This window comes from Rhineura floridana, chromosome 7 (genome assembly GCF_030035675.1).
Source record: "Rhineura floridana isolate rRhiFlo1 chromosome 7, rRhiFlo1.hap2, whole genome shotgun sequence".
Classification (NCBI taxonomy): Eukaryota; Metazoa; Chordata; class Lepidosauria; order Squamata; family Rhineuridae; genus Rhineura; species Rhineura floridana.
In genome coordinates this window covers 126,009,389-126,032,929 of record NC_084486.1, presented here as the reverse complement: position 1 = coordinate 126,032,929, position 23,541 = coordinate 126,009,389, and the positions used below count along the sequence as shown (strand labels likewise).

At 41.4% G+C, this 23,541-nt stretch overlaps 1 protein-coding gene across 6 annotated transcripts in view; it reads left to right on the top strand.

Moving 5' to 3' along the window:
* The window catches only part of IFT80 (intraflagellar transport 80), a 118,703-nt gene that overhangs the window by 14,526 nt on the left and 80,636 nt on the right, over nucleotides 1-23,541 (top strand). For 5 of the 6 annotated variants that reach the window (XM_061637202.1, XM_061637199.1, XM_061637198.1 and 2 more), the window contains exons 4-5: nucleotides 4,150-4,260; nucleotides 11,944-12,012. In XM_061637202.1, coding sequence (XP_061493186.1) covers nucleotides 4,150-4,260; nucleotides 11,944-12,012 — 180 coding nt within the window. The remainder of the gene's footprint in view (nucleotides 1-4,149; nucleotides 4,261-11,943; nucleotides 12,013-23,541) is intronic. The other variant, XM_061637201.1, reaches the window with a different exon arrangement.

Genomic DNA, 23,541 nt, shown 5'->3' with positions numbered 1-23,541 from the left:
CTCTACGTGGGGCTACCCTTGAAAACAGTCCAGAAGCTGCAACTGGTACAGAACGCGGTGGCACGCCTGATTAAAGGCAGCCGCCGGCGAGATCATATCACTCCAGTGCTAAAAGAGTTGCACTGGTTACCAGTTGCTTACTGGGCCCAATTCAAGGTGTTGGTTTTGACCTTTAAATCCCTATACGGTTTTGGCCCAGTCTAAAGGAGCGCCTCTAGCATCATCAGTTATGCCGCCCAACAAGATCAGCCTCAAAAGACCTTGTCTCCATCCCATCAGCCAAAACAGCCAAACTGGTGAGGACTAGAGAGACGGCTTTTTCAGTCATGGCCCCCACTCTGTGGAACTCCCTCCCAAATGATCTCTGCCATGCCCCCTCTATGATGAGTTTCCGCCGGGCCTTGAAGACCTGCCTCTTCAGGCAGGCTTTTGGGGTGGGCTAGATTTTATCTTCATTGTTTTTAGATTTCTAATGTCTAGGTATTGTACACCTATTTTGTACGTCTCCCAGAGTGGCTGGACAGCCAGCCAGATGGGCGACTAATAAATTTAATAAATAAATAAATTATAGGAGTAGGCTAGACCTGACCCTTTCTCTCCTTCACTTCCACCATTTGAGGGTGGTCTCAGTGCTTCTCTACAATGTTATCAGCATATTTTGTGATACTTGACTAGTGTAGTTTTTAGAATGTCCCCATCTCAGTTCTTTTATGCTGCTTCATCAAGTCTAACTTAGCTACCTTTTCAGCACCATATGCTGTCTGCAGTTTTGTGGTTGAATGGTTGAAGACCTTTTCACAATCTATCATCCAAAACCCTTAGGTAATTTTATAAATGATGCTCAAAGAACTTGGAATTAAGCTTCTAAAATTATTGGGGCGCTATTATGACATCATAGCAGCTAAGCCAATGGTAGCCAGAGGGCCCATGATTCTTCTCCTTACACAGGTTTACTGTGATGTCAAAGGGATCTGTTGCCAACAAAAAATGAAGGATAGGCACAGAGAGATCAGATTATAAAGAATGACAGTCATAAAAGGTGTTAGCTAGTGTCGTCATAATTCTTTAGCTTTCTAAAATTCATTCTAAAACTATGGTCCATATCCAGAATCCAGCACTTTCATATTCCAGTGCATGCAGCACCATACATTAAAAGTTGTGCTTCATTTATCAGATAGGCAAGAAAACTTATTTCTGTTTATATAAAGTTTTCTTCCAAAGCAATTTAATAACTTTTAGTAGGTAGTTTGTATGTTTAAGCCATGTAAAGTTTGTCTTGCCCCTTATATACCCAGTCAACCACTGTGCTCTGCAGGTGAAGGCCTCCTGGAGATACCATCTTAGCAGGAGGTCAGCTCCACACAACATAGGAAGCAGACCTTTAGTGTTGTGGCACCTACCCTTTGTAATTCCCTCCCTTTAGACAGGCACCATCTCTCTTGCCTTTTCAGTACCTACTGAAGACCTTCCTCTTTCAATAAGTCTTTAAATAGAGACCATATCCCAGTCTGTCTGTATCGAAATTGCTTTTTAAGATGTTTTAAAGAATTTTTTAAAAAAGAAATATGTTTTTAAGGTATTTTGTTCCTAAGGTTTTTTTTAGTGTTTTGACCCTTGTTTGCTGCCTTGGGCTCCTTCCATGAGGAAAGGCAGGCTAGAAATTAGTATTAATACTAATAAGGCTACGGCTGTAGCTACTACTACTACTAAGTCCCCTAATGAACACTCCCAAACAGCACTGGGAATAATATGGTACCATGCAGCACCCCACAACACAACTGCCAGATGGCTGAAAGACAATCATCCAATGCTATTCTCTGAAACCGACCCCAGAGATGGGATTGGAACCACTGTAAAATAGTGCCTCCAGTACCTATCTCACCAAGTCGTGTCAGAAGGATAGCATGGTCAATGGTATCAAAAGCTGCTGAGAGATCAAGTAAGAATAACACAGTTGCACTCCTCTTGTCCTTTTCCTGACAAGGGTCATCCGTCAGGGACACCAAGGCTGATTCAGTCCCATAATGAGGCCTGTCTTATTGTGTGAAATATTTTTTATGCTACTACTTGAATGATTCATTTAATACAATCTGCAGTGGTTCTTTAAAAATTACATTGGCTTGCTTTCTACTAGTTTTTGTTATAGTGATGACTAATCATTAAAATGGGAGCAGAATATTTAAGAGGTCTGTGGTAGCAAATGAATATAACAGACATGGTTCTGAACATGCTGTACTTGAATAGGCCTCTAATCTCTTATTTGAATCCTTTCCAGAACTGCAAAACAGCTTCAACTTTGAGAACAGTTTATGGTTTCATTAAATAATAAAAACAGGAAGAAAAGAACAGTATTTATAAAACTGAGAATTAATGTAAGGCTGATACTGAGTCCTTCACATTCTGTTCCAAACTATATTATGAATAAAGCATATGGTCAAACATTTCACTTTTTCTATCTAGCCTATAAGAGTAAAGTCAAAAGGAACTTGATGTGCCACTGATGCCAACAGATACCAAATTAGTTTTGAGCATTTGATATTTTTTTAAATTATCTTCATGGCCAGCATCACTCATCAAGTGACCCACAAACTGTATGGGACCGCAACATAACTATCTGCCTATGATCTGTTGGTTATTGACAGTGTGTTTATGAGAGGAATACCAGTATGCTGTCTTTCACAGTTTATTTTATTTATTTATTTATTTTATTATACTTGTATACCGCCCCATAGCCGAAGCTCTCTGGGCGGTTTACAGTAACTAAAAACAAATACAATTTAAGATACATCTTTTAAAAAACAATTTAAAACACAATTTAAAAATTTAAAACAATATAAAAGTTTCTCAGTCTTGGTCTCTTGCCAGCATCCTTTTAACTTGGAATTTTGAGGCACAGTTTTGTCATAAAATGTTGTAACTCCCACCCTTCTGGTTTACAATCGAATTTCCACCAGTAGAGATGGGTCTTGCTTTCTGTATCCACATCAACAACAATTAATCACTTGGCCATTTTTAAACTATCCCTACTCCCCTGGGATTTAAATTTCCTTCAAATGTGGCTGTTAGTCTGGCTCTAGAACAGGTATCCACAGCCTGTGCCCTCTAGGATGTTTTGGACTATAACTCCCATCATCCATGACTATTAGCTATGCTGACTGGGGATGATGGAAGGTGTAGTCCATCTGAAGGGAAACAGGTTGGGAGAAGGCTGCTGTAGATATAGGAAATGACAACAATTAATTCCAACTTTAAAGCAGTGATATCCAATGAGTGAATCACTAGCCACATCTAGCTCCATCTAGCTCTTCTCCTATTAGGCTGAAAGTGTAGGATGTTGCTTGGCAAGTGCTGCTTCCAGTGGGAGATGAGAGGGTTCCCCAAAAGTCTATACATTACTTCTTGATGAGAGGTTGAGGGGCAAGTTTCTCCAGCACAGCTGGGATGGGGCACCAGTACATCGCAGATGGGTGCAGTGACCTCTGTACAGCTTGACCGGGGAGAGGGCAGCACTCCAGGCTGATAGGAACTCATTTCACTCATAAGAAGCAATAATGTTCTAAAAACATTTTGTTAGGATCAGTTTTTCTCACAGACCTATCATTACTTTCAGAACTATTTGTTAGGTAATAATTGTATATGTTTTTGCAAGGCTAAGTTACCAGTCTATAGAAGGATGAACAAACATCACATTTTTTCCATGAAAAGGGTGACAGTGATAGTAGGGAAAGGATACACTGAAGTTGGATAATATGGAACTAGTTACCAGCTCTGCTAATATATAGGCCTTAACCCAGCTACAGTTAAATTATTTAAATGGGAATGAAGATGCCCCATTGATTTCAATGAGATGTAAGTGAATAATTTCAGTTGGATTGGTGCGTACTGTCTGATTATTCTGGAAAATGTATTCCATTCTGGCATAATTAAGATTAATAGGAAGGATGATTATCTGAAGAATTTATTTATTGGTCAAGCTATGGGATGATTATAAATTGGCTAGCCAAGGAATTAGAAAAAGCTTTAGAAGAATTGCATGGCATTCTTCAGATAATTGTTTATTTTAACCAATGTCATAAATCTATGAGAATCTCAAATAATAGGCTTCTTGTGTAAATTAGATTTCTAACATACAACATTACATTCATATAGGCAAGTTCCATTTGATTTCCAAGACTGGAAGAGTTGAAAAAAGTGTAGAAGCCCACTGTGGAGCTGTACTTGCAGGAAGATGGAATTATGAAGGAACAGCACTTGTTACAGGTAAGAGGATTTTTTGTAAAAACCTAATGAAAGAAACCTGTCCTCAAAAGTAGAATGCAATTTTTAAAGCATAGCAGTCATAGGAAAGAATAGAAGCAAATAACATGTACTTAACTGAAACTAAGTGTCATGGTTAACATGATTGAAAACAAAATAGCCAACAAATAAAGGGAATGTATATGGAAATGTGGCCCAGAGGTGAATGACCACTTGAGAAGAGTTCAGTTGAGGGTTTTGTTCTTTTCGTTTTAAACACAACAACATAAGAAGAGTGTTGCTGGACCAGACCGAAGTTCCATCTGATTCAGCATCCTGTTCTCACTGTGGCCAACCACTATGCCAACAAGCAGGATCTTAGCAAAACTGCACTTTCCCTGCTTGTGGGTCCCAGCAAGTGTTATTCAGAAGCATTCTGCTGCATCCACCATTCACAGTCCTAGAGTTGCAATAGTAATAAATGATTGTTGATCAGTATACCCTGGCCAAGGGTCAGTGTCCAAGATTAAATTAGCCAATGGCTGCATCACATGTGAACAGCTTTATCTCCTATGAAGTCTAGTAAGTTGCTAAGCAATATTTTTATGTAATGCCATGGAAAATACACAGCAACTACTTGTCAATTAATTCCTGGGTTTATATAAGTGAAAATAGGTGGAGTTAGAGTGAGCAAGTAAGATGGCCAAGTTTGCTGATATAAAATTGTTGAGGCTGGTAAAAATAAAAAGGATCTCTCCAAACTGGCTGATTGGGCATTAAAAGAGCAAATGTGGTTCACTGTTAGCAAGCCTAACATGATGCCCATTGGGACAAATCGTTCTAGCTTTATATACACATTAACTGGTTCTGAACTCTGTTGACTGACCATGAAAGAGATCTTGGGGTTGTGATGGATAGCTCAATGAAAATGACCAAAAGTATGACAGCTGTGAAAAAGGCAAATTCTGTGTTAGAAAATAAAACTTTCCATATAAAAATGCTATTATACAAATATGTGGTGTTGGCCACACTTGGAATACTCAAGAAAGATATTATAGAGCTGGAGGTGCAGAAAAGGGCAACCAAAATTATGACGGGGCTGGAGCAACTCCCCCATGAGGACTGGTTACAATTTGGGCAGCTTTTTAGTTTAGATTTAGAAGAAAGGTAAGTCCCAGGCTATGGTCTGAAGGCACATAAGGCCAGCTCCCGTGTGGTCAGTGCCTGGATGGGAGACCGCCTGGGAACCATATGTAAGGTGCCTTGGGTTTCTATCATGGAAGGAAAGGCGGGGTATAAATTATATAAATAAATAAATAAGAGACATGATGGAGGTATATACAGTTACGCATGTTGTGCAGAAAGTAGGTTGAAGTTATTCTCTTATAATACTAGAAGCAGAGATAATCCGATAAAGCTGAATTTTGGGAGAATAGGGACAGACTAAAGGAAGTACTTCTTCACACAGTGTAGTTAAATTACAGATTTTTTTTTGCCACAACATGTAATGATGGCTACCAACTGAGATGGCTTTACAAGGAATTAGCCTTATCCTTCATGTGTTTGTTTATTAATATGCCTCTGAGTACCAATTACTGGGCAACATGGATGAGAGAATGGTACTGCACTCATGTCTTCCTTGTGGGCCTCCCATTGGCATCTAGTTGGCCACTGTGAGAACAGAATGCTGGACTGGATTGGTCTTCTGATCCAGCAAGGCTCTTCTTAAAAACCAGAGATATGATTGGTATGATGGCTGCTAATGCACAAAGTTAGTGACACCTTCACACATAGAAAATCTTTCTGTAGTTCCTAATGTGAAGAGGCATTTAGGGGATAATAAAAATATGCATTCTGATTAAACACATGCCATTTACCGCCATTTCCTCTGAATTTCTGAACATGTCCTCCTACCTGAGACATGGAGAAATAAGTCAAACTTAACAAACACTTAGGGTGCAATCCAATGCACCTTTCCACCAGGCTCGGTGACTTGGATGCTGCGGACCCTGGCAGCAGCCCTCCTCTTAGGCTGAGCCATGGTGCCAAGGGTCTGCTGTGGACGGAGGGCTGGCAGAAGCCCTGAAAATGGGGTGTTCCGGGTGCATGGTGGTGGAGGAGCCACGAGGGGAGACTTACGCGAGATCCTCCTCATGTTCAGAGCTGTCCCTTGGGTTGTGCTGCACCCAGAAACTGCACTAGCCTTTTGGCCAGCAGAGTAAAAAAATGTAATGGGTCTCTATGGAGAGTGCTTACTCTCCAGGAGGCCAATTCATGGGAGTCAGTGCTTCCTGGCTGGTTCATGTGGATGGATATCAACGGCTTCCAGCATCTCCCTGGCATGAGGTGGATCCCGCAGAGCTTTCCACCAGCTCCTCCTGTACCAGCACCCCTTCCTACGGCTCCTTGGCATTTGGATTGCTCTGCTCAGGTAGTATTCAATGCTAGTCCTACTCTGAGTCGACCCACTGAAGTTAATAGACATGACTAACGTAGGTTCATTAATTTCAGTGGATCTACTTAATGGACATAGTTAAATACAACCCTAAATGTTGTATCGAACAATAAGCCACAACATCATCATACTCCAAGAACCTGTCCTAGAGCCAGCATCTATTAAATGTTTGTTTGTGTGTGACTGTACAGCTTAAAGCATTGTAAATCTGGAAGTAACTGTAGGGTGCAGATAGTCGTAACCTCTAATTTGTCGTGATAAAGCTGGAAAATGGATATTAGTTGGCATGCTAAATAGCTGTAGGACTGGCCCAAACATATATGCAAATTAAGCAATTGCACAGGGTGCCAAAATTCCAGGGCCATATGCCTTAACTGTGCAAATAGGAAGCCTCAACCTGCACTTTTGGAGAAGGCGCACACAGACAAATTAGGGTTCATTGATGGAACATTATAATCTGGAGAGAAGGGCCATTTTCTGGCTGAATTCTGCTTTTTATATTGAAAGGTTTTTTTTACTGTTCTTTTACAATTTTAAGGTGCTAAATATGAAGAGTGCCACTCTCTAAACCTTGGAGAAATTTCACAGTTTCAGTTCTAAATTTTTCAGTATAGTAGACTTTTTGTTTTTCTTTTATACTTCATTTTCTTCAACTGCATGAGACTCATCTAATTTGATGTCAGGCCCAGGATGAGACTCAGGAACCAGACCAGGGGTTGTAAGTAATTCAGTTTTTATTAGAGTAATGTCCAAACAAAGACTGCGTCTTCTCATGAAGCAGTACAGAAATACAGGTCCTGCGGCATTGAGAGAAAGTTGACAGAGCGAGGAGCTGCTTCCCGCCTGTTCTTTAAGAAGGGGCCAAACGGGCGCGCAACCTTTCGCTCCCCCTTAACTGCCCCTCAGGTACTACCCGCCTTCCCCCCCTTCTCTCTTGTCTTTTCAGATGTCTTCTTATGCGCGGCGAAGGGGGAAGCATCGGCCCCTCCTCTTCTGAAGTTTCTGATTCCAGTATGGGGGTTAGGGAGGGGCTGATGGTAAACTGCCTCGCGGCTTTTCTGCCTTGGGCAGCCCTCCCTCTTCTCCCTCCTATTCTGAGCTTCGGAGAAGGGGAGGCGTGGGAATGTCCAGGGGCGATTCTGAAACTCCAAAGCTCTCAGGCTCTCCGTTGCTAAGCAACCCTATCTCTGGCATTTCCTCTGTTTCGTCTTCGCTCCACTCGGGCGAAGTTGCTCCCCCTCCTCCCTGCCATCCGGTTGAATGCTCTTCTTCCAACCCCCCGGGACCCCAATTCTGCCTCCCGACAGATTGTAGGCATCTCAAAATTATTTAAGAATTTTGAGGACACTGATCAGTGGTGGATCCAAAGATACTGTGGGGTGGCACTTCTCTGGGAGTATTAAGCATGTTGCTTACCTTCAAATAAAAAGCAGCATTTACAAATTTTTAATCATTAGATAGTATTTATATTACTAAATTTAAGAATTAAATTACTATAGTTATTTCCACTATTTTAAGTATCAGCACGAATATATTCATCACTGATGTCCAGATCATCATATATATTTCCATTGCTGCATTCAACATGGCAAATGCAGAATATTGTACACCTTAATTGAACTTTACTGCATCTGCTTGCACTACTACAATTTTTGGTGCATGAGTATCTAATAAAATTCAGTACCATGTTAGGTGCTAGAGGGGTACCGCGTGGCAGCTTTCAGGGTGTGTACTCTGTTGTGGTTGACAAAATCTCCCATCCAAAATCCAGAGAGTCCATTTGAGATGAGCTAATTAGATTGGCAGACTTCTATAGTGCTGTTTGGAGGTGTGCTTGTTTATAGTGTTGCTACAGCGTACTGGGTGTTGGAGGCAATGTAGAAAGTGTTGGCATGTTTGTTTCTGTTTTGCTGGCCATATGCTTGTTCCACAAATGAGCACGCAAGCCCTCTGTTGAGGTTTTCCCTTGGCTATATAGCTCAGTAACAAAGGTATCACACTGTTTCATTACAACTGTTTCTTCTGAAGCGGAGTCACCAACAATGTTAAGCTTTTGGAGAATGTTCTGCATGCAGCCATTACCAATTCCAGCAATAGATGAGGTGATGTCGCAACCAGTTAGAGTGTGAGCAGCTAGCATATCTGCTTTATACAGGTTGTGAGCTGTGACAACATCTCTTATGTCAATTACTGGTTTGGAACCATGGCATTTTCCATTGTAATTGGTGTTAATATTCAGTGGGTATATACATGGTATGCCAACAGCAGCTAGATGTCATCACACTTTACTTGTATTGAACAATCTGGGGTATTTGAGTCTTCCTCACAGCTATGTATACAATATTTAAGCCAGCTTCCTCATATGGGCCCCATAACCCAACATTAAATTTCACTGGTGGTGGCTCTGGACCAGTTAAAATCAATTTCGTTGGCATGAGCATTCATTAGTGCATCAACGATCAATGTAATCAATTCTGGTTTTGTCTTCATAGTTCAGTACCACTTTTCTTTTTGGTAACGGAGAAGCCAGAGGGAGTTGGTATTGCCTGGAATTTGCTCCCTGTCATTTCTTTCATGCAGGAGATTTGATACTTTTCTCATAGTATCTGTCAAACATTACATGCATAGTGGGCATTAGTTTCAGATCTCATTCTACCATCACTTTGTATGCACTCATGCACAGTAGCTGGCTGTGCTGGCCATGATACACATCAGAGCATGGTACATCCATAAAGAATAATTGTGTAGGGTAGAGAATGGATCGTTCGAGCACTTCTCATGATGACAACTTTTCCTTTGACCACACTCTTAGGTGTTTGCCACGTATCGCCATCTTCATTAAAGAGCAGAAGGCACTGGGTCAAGTTCATGACTAAGTACATTATCCATGTTGATGACTTGAGATGATGTGAGCAATCCCTTTTTGTGAGCATAAATCAGAGTGTGATCCACAATCACTTCACGAATTTGGTGATGCCGTTATTGTTTTAATTTTTTTTTGTAATAGTACCATGAAATCCAGAGGACCAGTTGCTCACAAATTCACTATTCTGAGTACTCCCTATACTGCATCATACACATTTAATGATCAGTCTTTCAGAATTTGGCCACTGACTCTGTTTATTAAACCATTCACTGGGTGACTGCTGTAATCAAGTGGATTGATGACATGTTGTTAAATAATCCCAGTTCTTCATGCAGTCTGCACATTCTACCTTGATACATGGCTCAGCCTCTTCCTCATGATAGATCATGACATTCTCAACATTCTCTTCCTCTATATCTTCCAGATCTTTTAAAATCTGACCAAAAATGTGTTGGGACAGAGCCGAAACAGCCAAAGACTTTGGTTTCAGAGTGAATCCAATCATACCTCAAGGGCCATGATTATGCCGCATGTATGTTGTCTCGATAAACTGACTGGTCAATAGCCCATCCAAATACCTTTCTTGTGCCTGACTGTGTTCACCTGCCATGAATTTTATAAATCAATTTATAAATAGCTCTTGATCAAGTTTTTGCATAGCTTTCAAGTAGTAGGACCCATACCATGCATAGTTGACATGCTCTGCAGCGAAGATAAATGCAGTAACCAATCACCTTCTCTCTCAGCATAAATGAAATTCATGATAATAAAAACAGGTTTCAGAAAGCAGTCAAACCATAGCTTTGAGGTCTGACTACTTTCAGAGTTTTTATCAATCATTTCCACTATATCATTCATAGATGCATCATCCGGGAAGTCACTAATAACTCCCCGCAATATTATTAAGTAATAGCCACTCTACCCAAGTTAAATTGATAGCAACTTTATAAAATTATTGATCAGTTGTGAAGATAGTCCAGTTCTGACCTACTGTTTCAGTTATTCACATTGCCTCAGGTTTAAATGTAATACTGTGAAATTTCCCAAAGGTTTAGAGAGTGTCAATCTTCAGATTCTGATCCAGCACTTCAAAATCATATAAGAACAGTTATATTATATATAATGAAAAACAAGGTTCAGCCTGCTCTCCCCCAGACTATATCTCCTGCATTCCAGCTATTTCTGCATCTCCCCAGCCTCATTTTTTTTAAACTTAAAGGGAAATTTGGTGCTGAACAGACTCTTTGTAGGATAATTATATTCACAATTATATTGTAGGATAAATCCTCACAGTCAGGAGGGTTAACTTTAAATGGTTGGATTATATCACTTTTTTGAATGCATGTGAATTGATGCAATGGGGATTCTAATCTGTTAGTGATGGGACCCAAGAATCGGGGTAGTGTAGATTAACTGATATATAGCACAACACTGTGATAATTACATTACTAAAATTAAAATAAGAATATAGGATCCTGCTCTACTCTTGATATTTTTTTGTGTACACTATAAGATACAAAGAGGCATATAGGCATAGAGTAGCGGAAGACGTTGGGCTATTCCTGAATAGCTGTTGTCTAATCACTGTTAAATCATTTGCATATAACAATAAAATGCTTTTCTGCCAATACACAAAAATAGCTGGTAGTCTTGTGGGCCCACTAGAAAAAATCCAAAAGTAACAGTAGAATAATACCTTGTTAGATTCAACAAAAAGTAATAAACATTGCTCATTAGTTTCTCAACAGAAATTCTTACCTGATGCTTTCACTTCCTTACATTTATCTGGGCCTCTTGTTGCATCCCTCCCTATTTTACATGTTCTGTCTATGCTTGGAGAAAAGAGAAAGAGTAGATTAATCTCTGTTTTCTCCCACCAATGTCAATTGTAATGTTAGCAGATTTAGAAAACCTTTGGAACCACACCACTTTTGCTATTTAATCTCAGTGCCCTGAAATAGCCACCCTCTGGAGAAGCATAGTTTTAGTAGGGATTCCATGTGCTTCCATTCTATAAATTTCCAAGTTCTTGGGGACAAATAGGATCAGGCTCATTCTATCCTACATGAAAATCACTAGCTACTATATCACTTCTTCCAGTTGACTGAAACCTCCTGTTCTGACTTACCCTCAAGCTACTGACATACTGTGCATTGGAGCATGATTTATTGTGATTATTTTGGAGTGGCAAAGGAGTTACAGATAAATGAGAAGAAATGGCATGTGATTCCTCAGAAAACATTAAGAAATATTTCTTGTCTATTAGTTAAATTTTGTTTTTTCATGTAAAGTTAACTGAACAAATCTTTAAAAGTCCTGAGAGTTAAAGTTAAAAATTGTAATTATGTCATTTGCAAGGTCATTCCTAAATGTTCCTTTGTTGTAGTTGGTGAAGATGGACAAATAAAAATATGGTCTAAGAGTGGAATGCTAAGATCTACTTTAGCACAACAAGGTATGGTGTTTTATTTCCTTCTTTGTAACTTCAATACACTTTTGAAATCTGTTATCATACATTCCCAGAAGAACTCACTGATTCTTTAGTAATTTTGTACTACAAATTACAGCATATGAAAATAACTGGATTGTTAAATAAAGAGTTGTTTTCAATGTTGTTGTTTCAGAATTCCAGGGCTTAATATATTGTGTGTATATTATACATTCAGGTGTAGCTTAGGAAGAGTAACATGAATTCTTCTACAACACAAAAGGTGTGTTTGATTAACAATGTGTCTACTCAACAAATCTCTTTGCAATAAGACAAAAATATGTCTAACAATGAGTTTTCATCGTCATCATCATCATTATTATTTACATTTGTATACCACCCCATAGCCGAAGCTCTCTGGGCGGTTTACAACAATTAAAAACATTAAAAACAAATATGCAAATTTCATGCACAAGGGCCCTCCCAAATTTCATCCAGCCCATATACTGAGGAGCGTTCCAGACATTTTTCAGTAGCAGAACCCCTGTGCTGCATGGCAAACGATTTTTGAAGTTCCTTGCAAAATAGTTTGTAGCTTGATTGTTAATAAATAATAACAAATCCTACTGGGCTAATGCAAGCCCATAGGGTCACCTAAAGTAGCTTTAAGGATCCCAGTCAAGGGAACTGAACAGTAACACTTGCTGTTAAATGTCTGTGTGAATGTGCTGGTGTTTTTTTTTTAAGCAAAAAGGTTAAACAAATGTAAGTTACTGTTGCCAGCAGGTGTTACAGCTCTTTATTTTATCATTCTAATTTTCTTAAGTCCATAAATATAGAAAATGAAGACTGGAATTACATAAGCATAATATGGGTTGTCAACAATCATACCTCTAATTTTCTGTAGTAAGAATTGCGTCCAGGCCACCAGGCAGAGAAGGTTCTGTAAATTGCTTCTGTTATACCATGAATTGTTAACAGACATATGAGGACAAGTTGGCGAATAAAAAAATATTTGAAGGCTAGTAATCTTTGTGGGCTTAATTGCAAAGCTGGTTTCATCTGGTAGTGAGTGAGCTGCCGTCACTACCACCACCACTTCTATTACTACAGCAGTCACTAGCTTTACCTAGTGTACCTCTCTGTTTCTGTTCTGTCTCATTTTTTCTCTTTCTGTAAAACTAGTTTTCCCCCGCCATATAGACCTGCCCTTAGGCTCTCACATGCCACAGATGAATTCTGTATCTCTCCATAATTAACTCTTATTGAGAAATCATCAACACCATATTCTGTGTCCCTAACAAAGGACATGGCTAGGCCAGCACTCATTTATTACGTACACTTGTATCTTGCTTCTTGAATGAAGTTCTTAATATAATAACATGCACATATGATGTTCTGCAGTGTCATATTTTGTGCTCACTTACAGCTGAGCATGCACCCACAATTTCCTCAGGTGTTCCAGCCCAGTCTTCTTCCTCCGCACATTGGGCAGTGGGACTAAAGCTGAGTTCACAACGTGGCTTCAGTCTGTCAAATGGACATGTACTATGTATATGTTGGCCTTGCTTCACTTCCCATTGATTAAGATTTGAACACAGATTTTCAGAGAGCAGTAAAAGAGAGACCCATTTGTAGAGATGAACAGATCAGTCTATTTCCAGCTTGTGTCAGTTTCACAAAAGTTCATTTATAGCACTGCTGTTTCTGGAACATAGGAAGCTGCCTTATACTGACTCAGACCACTGATCCATTTGTGATGGCTCTCCCAAATTTCAGATAGGGTCTCTCCCACCCCTACATGGAGATGCTGGGGAAAATATGTTTTTATGTATGTGCTTTCACCAAATACGCATTTTAAAACAAAACATGTTTTATGTTAAAATACACATTTTAATATACATTTTAGTTTATTTTTGAACCAAGAACTGAATCATAAAATTTGGAGAAGTGCTAAATCCAAAGAATAGCTGCATATTAATCCAAGAAATGTGTATCAGGTGAGTTTGTATCTGAATTTCTGAAGGACATGTTTCTCAAGCATCCTTACCCCCTACAATATATTTTAATTTTTTTACATGATTTGAAATGTCAAAAAGGAGAAATTTAAGGGGCTTGGGGGGTGGAGAGGAGGGAGACCACATTCATAGTCTCTTTTCCCCACCCCAACTGTGGTCCATCTCTCTTATCAACACTGCTATGGAAGTGACAGAATGTCACTCCGGCGTTCCAGAGGTAGGGAGCTGCCACCAAAGATGCTATCACAAACAGTGGTGTAGTGACAATTTCAGAAGTGCAGAGTCCCTTAAGGCTATGCCCCCTCATACTCTCTCCCTCATACGAACACATCACAGATTTGCCAGTGCCACTAGTCTGTCCCCCTGCCACCATGGAGAAGGAGGAGGCAGGAGAGAAGAGCCTCCCCTGGCCTAATGATAGAGTGCTGGGAAGGATGTAAATCCCTGAGAACCCCTGTGCTACTGCCATTTCCCATGGGGGGAAGGGAATACAGAGGGTACAGATATGCATACACCAACAGGGCAGCCCCCTCATCTTTCACCAAATGAGATTCCCCACCAGGTGTGTTGTCTGCCTGCCCCCCTTGCATGTGCCAGTCCTGTCTTGGTTGCCGCCATTGCTTTGGAGTGGGATGTGTGCAGGAGCAAGTGGCGGTGGATGGCAGGTGAGGGAGCCCCTCCTATAGGCAGACATGCATGTACGTGGCGGTGGCAGGTGGAGACCGCAGCAGTAGCCTCCCCAGCAGTGCTAGACCATGGAGGAGGAAGAGGAACAGGGAGAAGAGGTGCCACAATGCAGGACAAGTGACAGACTGTAAGCTGGGGTGGGTGAATATCTGCTTAATTCTGACCCCCTGTCTGTCTCTTGCCCTGCAGTGCGATGCCTCCTCTTCCTGTTCCCCCACAGTGGTCTGGCCCTTCTCAGAAAGGCTGTTGCAGAGGCCTCCACTGTATCATTTAGCTTGGGGTTCGCTCCTGTCCTGTCTCCTCCTCCTTGGTAGTGGGGGTGCATATCAGAGGGAGCCAGCAAGGGGTCCCTGCAAAAAACCTAACAGGACGATGTCCTAAAATGAATACGCACCTGATCTTATGACATTGCCCTCCTGGCCTCTGTTATGGGTGGGACAATGAGCAGGCCTCTCCGCTCATAATGCACTGGTCAGTTGGTGGATAGACACTCCCTTAGGTACTTGGGTCCAAAGTCATTTCAGGTTTTAAGATCTTAGTAGCTCTGTAGCTGACAGTGCACCACTTTCAAGATTGGGGATTTGTGATCTCTCCTTGCTGCTTCTGCCAGCAGTTAAGCTGCAGTGTTCTGCACCAGTTGCAGCTTCTGGACCTTCTGCAAGGATAACCTCACATAGAGTTCATTACAGTAATCTGTTTGGGAACTTACCAGAACATAAGTTACTGAGGCCAGGGTATCCTAGTCTAGGAATGGCTTCATATAGAGTGTGTAACAATAGTCTATATGGGAGGTTATTAGAGCATGGATAACTCAGGGCATGGTATCCCGATCGAGAAATGGCCATTGCTGGTGAATCAGCTATAACTGGGCAAAAGTGCCTCTGGCCACTTCTCCTCCAGTGACAATTTAGGATCAATAAGTACCCCCAAGCTACACATCTGCTCCTTCAGCCGGAGTGCTATTCTGTCCATAACAGGCAGCCCCCGTAATTCTTGGACACTGAATCACTGGCTCACAGCATCTCTTGTTGTCAGGATTCAACCTCATCTATCCCATCACTGGTCCAGTACTTGCACATTCTCCTGATTCAGATGAAATGAAGAGATATATCTGGGTGTCATCTGCATATTGAAGACACCACATTTCAGATTTAAAATTTAGATGTAAATTCCATGGGCCCAAGCTGTAGACTCCCAGTGCTATTACCTAGTAGTGGCTCTGCAGTTACAATTGGAACCTCAATAACAACATTACCACCAGTTCTCAACTCTCAAAGAGCCACCTCAGGAAGACACAGTTTTTAAAATTTAATTTATATCCCACCCTTCCTCCCAAAGGAGCCCAGTGGGGGCATGGTCAATGATATGAAAAGCTGCTGAGAGGTTGAGCAGAAGCAACATGGTAGCCTTTGCTTTGAAGCCAGATTGCTTTGGAAGGCTTTGCTTTGCTTTGCAGCCAGATTGCTTTGGAAGGCCTTGCTTTGCTTTGAAGCCAGATTGAAATGGGGCCAGATAATCTGCTTCCCAAGGCATGACTGCAGCTGGCCCGCTACTATCCTTATGATGATCTTGCCTAAGAAAGGAATGTTTGCAATTATGGTGGTAGTTGTCTAATAATCAAGAATCCAAGGAGGGCCTTTAACCACCACCCCTCCTGTAGCAAGGCATTAGCCTCTCCCTAATCAGAACCTATTCACTAATAGGCAAAAAACCCTTGCGGTTTAAGAACGTACCTATAGCCCACAGATATTTCTATCAAACTGTAAAAAGTAGGGAAATTGGGCAGCTGTAGTGAATGCACCAGGGGAGCAGGAGACCCGACCTCCTCTCTAACATATTGTACTGCCCTACAAATTTGTCAAAATGCCTACACAATTTGGGTTGGTCTTTCACAGTCCAATCCACTTCCTGTGTAGCTTGGAAGAATTTGGTAACGTGCCTCTAAGCATATGGTGAGTGGTGGCAACACCTGCCATCTCCAAAGATGGAGAATTAAATTTTTGTCTGTTGGTGTTCTCACTTTGCTTCTCTTCTGTGTTACTACTGTTTCTACAGAGAATCTAACCTAGAACATTGTATTTCTCTCATTATTCATCCTAGAAATCTGTGCCAAATTTATTTTTATTAATTTCAAAGTCTTTTTATTGGTCAATGTCATATGATGGTGAAGATACCTTTTTTGTTTTAAACGGGAGGTTATGCTCGATTTCTATTTTGGGTGCATTAATAGTTGAATCTGAAACTGCAGTTTGATGTAAAATCAGACTGATTATAATATGTTGCTATTTAAGCAATGACTCTAGTTGTTGGAAAAAACAAACTTAGCCTACCCAAGATTCATGTTTTCAGCCTGATATGCTTAAATTACCCCACTTAAGGAAAGGTGGTCATGGTTAATTAAAAACATAGAGCACACCTAGAAATTTGCTAGAATATATTTCACCTTCCACTGTTTTATCTTGTGCAAACTGAGACACCCCTTGTTTTTGGAGCTTTTTTTTAGTGTGGCAAAGTGTTGCTGTAGTTCACATATTCACAGAAACAGAAGCAAAAGAGAATAGTTTACTATAGGAAACTTCACTAAAATTGCAAAGTAAATCAAACTATTTAAAGTGACTATCTGAAGATATCAACAGTTTTAATATTGTTGCTGCTTCCTCCCTGCTGAAACAAGATCACAGCACATGTCTTGTTTCTGTTATTTGGGCTGACTTGCATGTGTTGCCACCGCTCCCCATATGCTCAAAGGCACATGTTACCAAATTGTGTTGGCATTTTTACAAATTTGTAGGGCAATACAATATCTCAGAGAGGAGGTCAGGTCTCCTGCTTCCCTGGTGCATTCACTATAGCTGCCCAATTTCCCTGCTTTTTAAAGTTTGATAGAAATACCTGTTGGCTAGAGGTACATTCTTAAACCGCAAGGTTTTTTGCTTACTAGTGAATTCCCCTGCTTTTTAATCTGGGAGGTAAGAAATGGGATCCTGTGCAAGTTTGCTGAGAATGGATTGATCATTTGCATGCTTATTGAGTACAGCAGAAGGAGTGGAAGGGGGAAGGAGCCGTGAGTCTGGCTTTTAGAACACGTGACAGTTGGTTCTTACTGAGCATGCCCAATATCATTTGAGTTAAGCCAAAATTTATTAAATCAGCCAGGCATTTTTTAAACTTTTAAACTGCAGAAGATGAAGGTCAGAGTATGGGGCAAGGTCAGTAATAGGTCCTCTGTGAACATGGCTGATTTTTAATTAATTTCAACAGATTATGAGAACTCTGACAGAAAAAAGTCCAAAAGGGGTCTGGTTTTTCTCCTCTCTTTTTACACTTTGAACTCTCGAGTCTTTCTGACTATTTTGTGTATTGCCATGAAAATTGAGAGGGTTGTTAAGCGTTTCTGAGTTCAGGACTATATGTTTTGAAAGGTTTTGTTTTGAAATGAGCTTATGGGAAGGATCAAAATGGCATGGGGGGTATTTTCATTTTAAAATTGCAGAAAGCAAAAAATCCATACTGACTATAGTGTACAGCCACTCTTGTGGCTGTATAATTCAATTTCCTCTGCTCAGTCTTATAAATCAAGAATGGACAAGAGCTGAAAGAAAAAATGGTTGGCATAACCTCTATAAGCACCCTGTACACATTCTCAGGCCACAACAGCTGAAACTGATCTCATGACTTGATGAGTCTCTGGACACTTCTCTGGGTCTGCATCAGTGGTGGTGTCAAGATTGAAATGAATATGAGTAACTTTGCCCTGACAGTGCTTTGCAAAACTATTGCAGTACTGTCCTGAGTGATCAGCTATTCCTTCAGGGCCAGATTCCACAAGTTTCTTGACCAATTAAAAGAGATCTTCTGGGCAGTTCCCTTAAGGATGCAATGAAGGCAGAGAAGCAGGTTCTTTTTACCTTTATCACTTTCATCTGGTGGGCATGATTTAGTGTATTCACCTGTATTTGCTGCATGTTTTCTGCAACTTAATGCTCCAACTGTCTCCCAGCTTGCTTAATTTCATGAAGATCCTTGGAAAACCAAGGGGCCTTTCCTTTCAGGCTCAGGGCCAGGTAGATAGACAGAACTGAGGAGTCTTGATGTGTGGATAAGACTCTGGTATCAGAAGGAGGGGGTTGGATTTGTTATACACTGGGGTACATTTTGGGACAAACGTTGCCTGTACAAAAGTTATTCACTGGGGTACATTTGGGATAAACCTTGCCTGTACAAAAGGGATGAACTTTGAACCAGGAAGAAGCCAGACTCTTGGTGCTTAAAAGAAAAAAGGTAGCAGAGCTGTTTTTAAATTGATTGCTGGGGGGAAACCCAGGAGCTAAGGAGCATCCCATTCTGATAAATCGTTCTTAAGGGATGTGTGAGAAAATGTTTGAGTGCCTAAATGGGAGAGGTGTAGAAGTAAGGAATAGAAGTGCAGGGGAAAGTGGTAGCAATTCAAAGGGGCCAAAGCACCATAGACATACATGTCAGAGACATTTGGAGAGAGACATTGTGTATAGGTGAACCATTATATTCCATCTCGATCACTGAGATCATCTATAGGAGTGTAGTTGGTTGTTTCCCAAGTTGGTGAGGCTTATTTGTTGTTGTTGTTGTTATGTGCCTTCAAGTCGATTACGACTTATGGCGACCCTATGAATCAGTGTCCTCCAAAAGCATCTGTCATGAACCACCCTGTTCAGATCTTGTAAGTTTAGGTTTGTGGCTTCCTTTATGGAATCAATCCATCTCTTGTTTGGCCTTCCTCTTTTTCTACTCCCTTTTGTTTTTCCCAGCATAATTGTCTTTTCTAGTGAATCATGTCTTCTCATGATGTGTCCAAAGTATGATAACTTCAGTTTTATTATTTTGGCTTCTAGTGATAGTTCTGGTTTAATTTGTTCTAACACCCAATTATTTGTCTTTTTTGCAGTCCATGGTATGCGCAAAGCTCTCCTTCAACAACACATTTCAAATGAGTTGATTTTTCTCTTATCAGCTTTTTTCACTGTCCAACTTTCACATCAATACATAGAGATCGGGAATACCATGAATGATCCTGCCTTTAGTGTTCAGTGATACATCTTTGCATTTGAGGACCTTTTCTAGTTCTCTCACAGCTGCCCTACCCAGTCCTAGCCGTCTTCTGATTTCTTGACTATTGTCTCCATTTTGGTTAATGACTGTGCCAAGGTATTAATAACAAGTTCAATGTCATTGTCAACTTTAAAGTTACATAAATCTCAACACAAAACCGAGCCATCAATGTTATTGGCGCACTCCTGTGGAATGTTCTCCCAATAAAGATTAAGCAGGCACCTTCTATATTAACTTTCAAACATTTGCTGAAAACTTTTCTTTGCTGCCAGGCTTATGCAGACAATTAAGAATAACATTTTCCATAATAGTCAGCTGGTGATCTGTTTTAATTTTTGTGGGGTTTTTATTGTATTAGAATTGTTGCAAATTGCTTTGCTTTTTTTATAAAATTGTGGTATACAAATATTTTTAAAAATAAAATATAGTGTTGCCAGAAGCCTGTGAGCCAAGATGGGCAAGCTGAAGTGCTTAGTTTTAAAGGATAGCATAGATATAGTGGTCATAACAGAAACTTGATAGAATGGTGAGAACCAGTTGGACACAATTATCTCTGGATACAAACTCTGTAAGAAGAAAGGAAAGGGCATGCTCAAGGTGGTGTCATGCTGTACATCAAAGAGAACACAGAGTCCAACATGCTAGAGATCTCCAAAGGGGCAGACTCCTCCACAGAATCTGGGCGATGATACCAGGCCCTAAGAGGAATTTAGTAGCAGAGATATAGTATTGTCTTACTGACCAATATGCCGAGGATAATCTTGAGATGAATGAAATCAAGGAGGCATCCAAAGGAGGAAATGTAGTAATGGGGGAGCAGTGAGGTGACTAAGTTTGCTGATGATGACAAATTGTCAAATTGTTTGGGGTTATAAGAACAAAAAGGGATTGCAAGAAGCTCCGAAAGATGTTTCCAATATGGAAGAATGGGCATTAGAATGACAAATGTGATTCATTGTAAGCAAGTGTAAAGGGATGCACATTGGGACCAAAACAATCCTAACTTTCCATACATGCTTATGAGATCTGAACTGCCAGTGACTGACCCAGAAAGAGATCTTGGGGTTGTAGTGGTTGATTTAATGAAAATGTTGCCCCAATGTACAGCAGCTGTGAAAAAGTGAATTTGATGTTAGGAATAATTACGAAAAGGATTGAAAATAAAACTGACAGTATCATAATGCCGTTATACAAATCTGTGGTGTGACTGTACTTGGAATATTGTGTATAATTCTGGTCACTACATGTCATGAAGATGTTGTTGAGGTGGAAAAGGTTCAGAAAAGGACAACCAAAATGGTCACGGGGCTGGCACAACTCCCCTATGAGGAAAGGTTTCAACATTTGGGGTTTTTTTTAGTTTAGAAAAACAGATATGTAAAGGGGTACATGATAGAAGTGTATAAAAATTACCTATGGTGTGGAGAAAATGGATAGAGAGAAGTTTTTCTCCCTCTCTCTTAATGCTAGAACCCAGTGAAGCTGTTCAGAACAGACAAAAAGAGGAACCTCTTACACAGCACGTGGTTAAACATTGGAATTTGCTTCCACAAGAGGTAGTGAAGGACTTGGATGGCTTTATAAGGGTCTTCAGGGCCGGTGCTGGTGTGTTCGGCGCCCCCCTGCAAATTATAAATCAGTGCCCTTACCTTTAATTTTTTCTGTTCATTTTTTCAATTGAAACTATGCCAACTGCTGAGTTTCCAAGCTGCTGGGAGTGCATGTGAATTTATTGGTTTTATCAATTTATTCTAATGCATTTATAGCCTGACTTCTAAAAAAGATTTTTTTTTCTAACAGGAGTCCCCCCAACACTTTACAACTACCAAGTCTGCACCCCTATAAGATTTTTCTCTCTCAAACAGGCACACACACAAAGATGAGATGCCAGCTTTTTGGCTCTAACAGACGAAAATCTAGCAGACAAAGATTATCCTAACAAGGAGAGAAAGACGGGAAGAGTGTTTCCATAGTTGTGTTCTGTCTATTTCAGCTGGCTAATTTAGAAGGCAGAAGAGTATAGCCCAGCCAGGGAAGTTGGTAACCCAAAGCAGCCACCTGCTGTGGGGGGCTCACCCCATTCCAGCCAGTGGGGAGAGGGGCCCCTGCTTAGAGGTGGCAGATTCATGGGGGAGGTCTCAGGCACCACCATTGCGGTGGCGGGCAAGATCGCAGAACGAGGGCACCAGATTGGTGGGAGGGCTCCTGCGCTCTTCACAGCTGTGGGGCTGTCAGAAATCCAACAGAAGCAGGCTTCCCCATCTCTGCATGGCCAGGCAGGGTAAAGCCGCACCTCCTGAATGTCTACCTGACAGCCCCACACTGAGCTGTAGCCACCCATCCCTCTTTAATCTCATCTCAATATAGTTACCACCCTTCTTTACTGAGGCGGGGGCCCTCTGTCCATGCTCAGCAACACCCTCGTAGTCATGCTGCGCAGAAGCCAGGATTTCTCCAACTGAGAGGCAAAAATCACCCACCTCTCTCAGAGAAACCCTCCGGGGAGGCAGAGAAAGAGAGACAAAGTGCGGCTGACTTGGGGTGGGGGGCCTGTTGTTTTCTCCCGGAGCTCACAACCCTGAGCACAACAAACTACCACGGAGCTGCCTCTCACTCTTACTCCAAAGTAGTTTCCCCGAGGTAAAGTGCCCCGGAGTTTCCTCTGGGGTAGAGAGCCAGGAGCATGCGTCTTCTTGCCTGCTCGAGAAGCCGGCACTCTCCCCCTGGCCCATGGTGTGTTCCTTCCTGCCCGTTTGCCAACAGCGCTCGCTGGAGAAGGAGAGCCGGCTCCGGCGGAGGGAGGGCTGGCGCTGCCTCTCCGATCACCCCCTTGAGGCGTGCAGCTGCTGCCAGCGCACTTCGAGCGCTTGTTCAAAGGCAGGGGCTCAGCAGATGAAAGGAGCAGCCCCGCGGGGGTGTCCTTTGGGTGCCATGAGAGTTCCGGGCGGCCAGCTCCAGTGGAGCCCTCCCAGTTCTGCCGGGGAAGGTGGCAGCCAATGGGGCAGCTTGGCCCCCGCTTGCGGGCACGCTCCCTTTCAGAGAAGTTTCTCTCTCGTGCTGTGCACGTTGGGCAAAGGAAGTCAGAGCGGCCAGGCACCTCCGGCGCCCCTCAAGCATTGCGCCCTCCTGCCATGCTTACCTTGCTTACCATGTTACGCCGGCCTTGAGGGTCTTAGACAAATCCATGGAGTATAAGGCTATCTATCAATGGCTACTAGCCATGGCAGCTGTGTTCTGCTTCTACTGTCAGAGGTAGTATGCCTCAGTTGCTGGGAATTACAAGTGGGAAGAGTCCTGTTGCATTAATGTTCTGCTTGTGGGCTTCTCATAGGCATCTGGCTGGCCTCTGTGAGAACTTGATGGGCTTTTGGCCTGATCCAGGAGGACTCTTCTTATGTTCTTATGTGAAAGAAACTTTTACTGGTAAATTATATTCCTCTTAACAGATGAGCCTATTAACAAGGCTCTTGTGCATGAACGACTTGCTAGATTAAGAACCATACCCACAAATCAGATGTGCATCAAATTATGCATCAAAATACATATCTTAGAGTGCAATACTTTCACTGGGATGTGCATTCTCATCCACATTCTGACACATCAAGGCACACCTTTCTGAAACAAAAAGCTATATCGAGAGTACAGTGTTTAAGAAAGCTCTTTAAATGTTCTTATTTTGAGCTGCACTTAACTGCTTTGTTTCAATTGTTGCTGCTCTTTGTAAAAGAGATGTAGTGTAGTTTTAATCTTTGATTTTTATGTA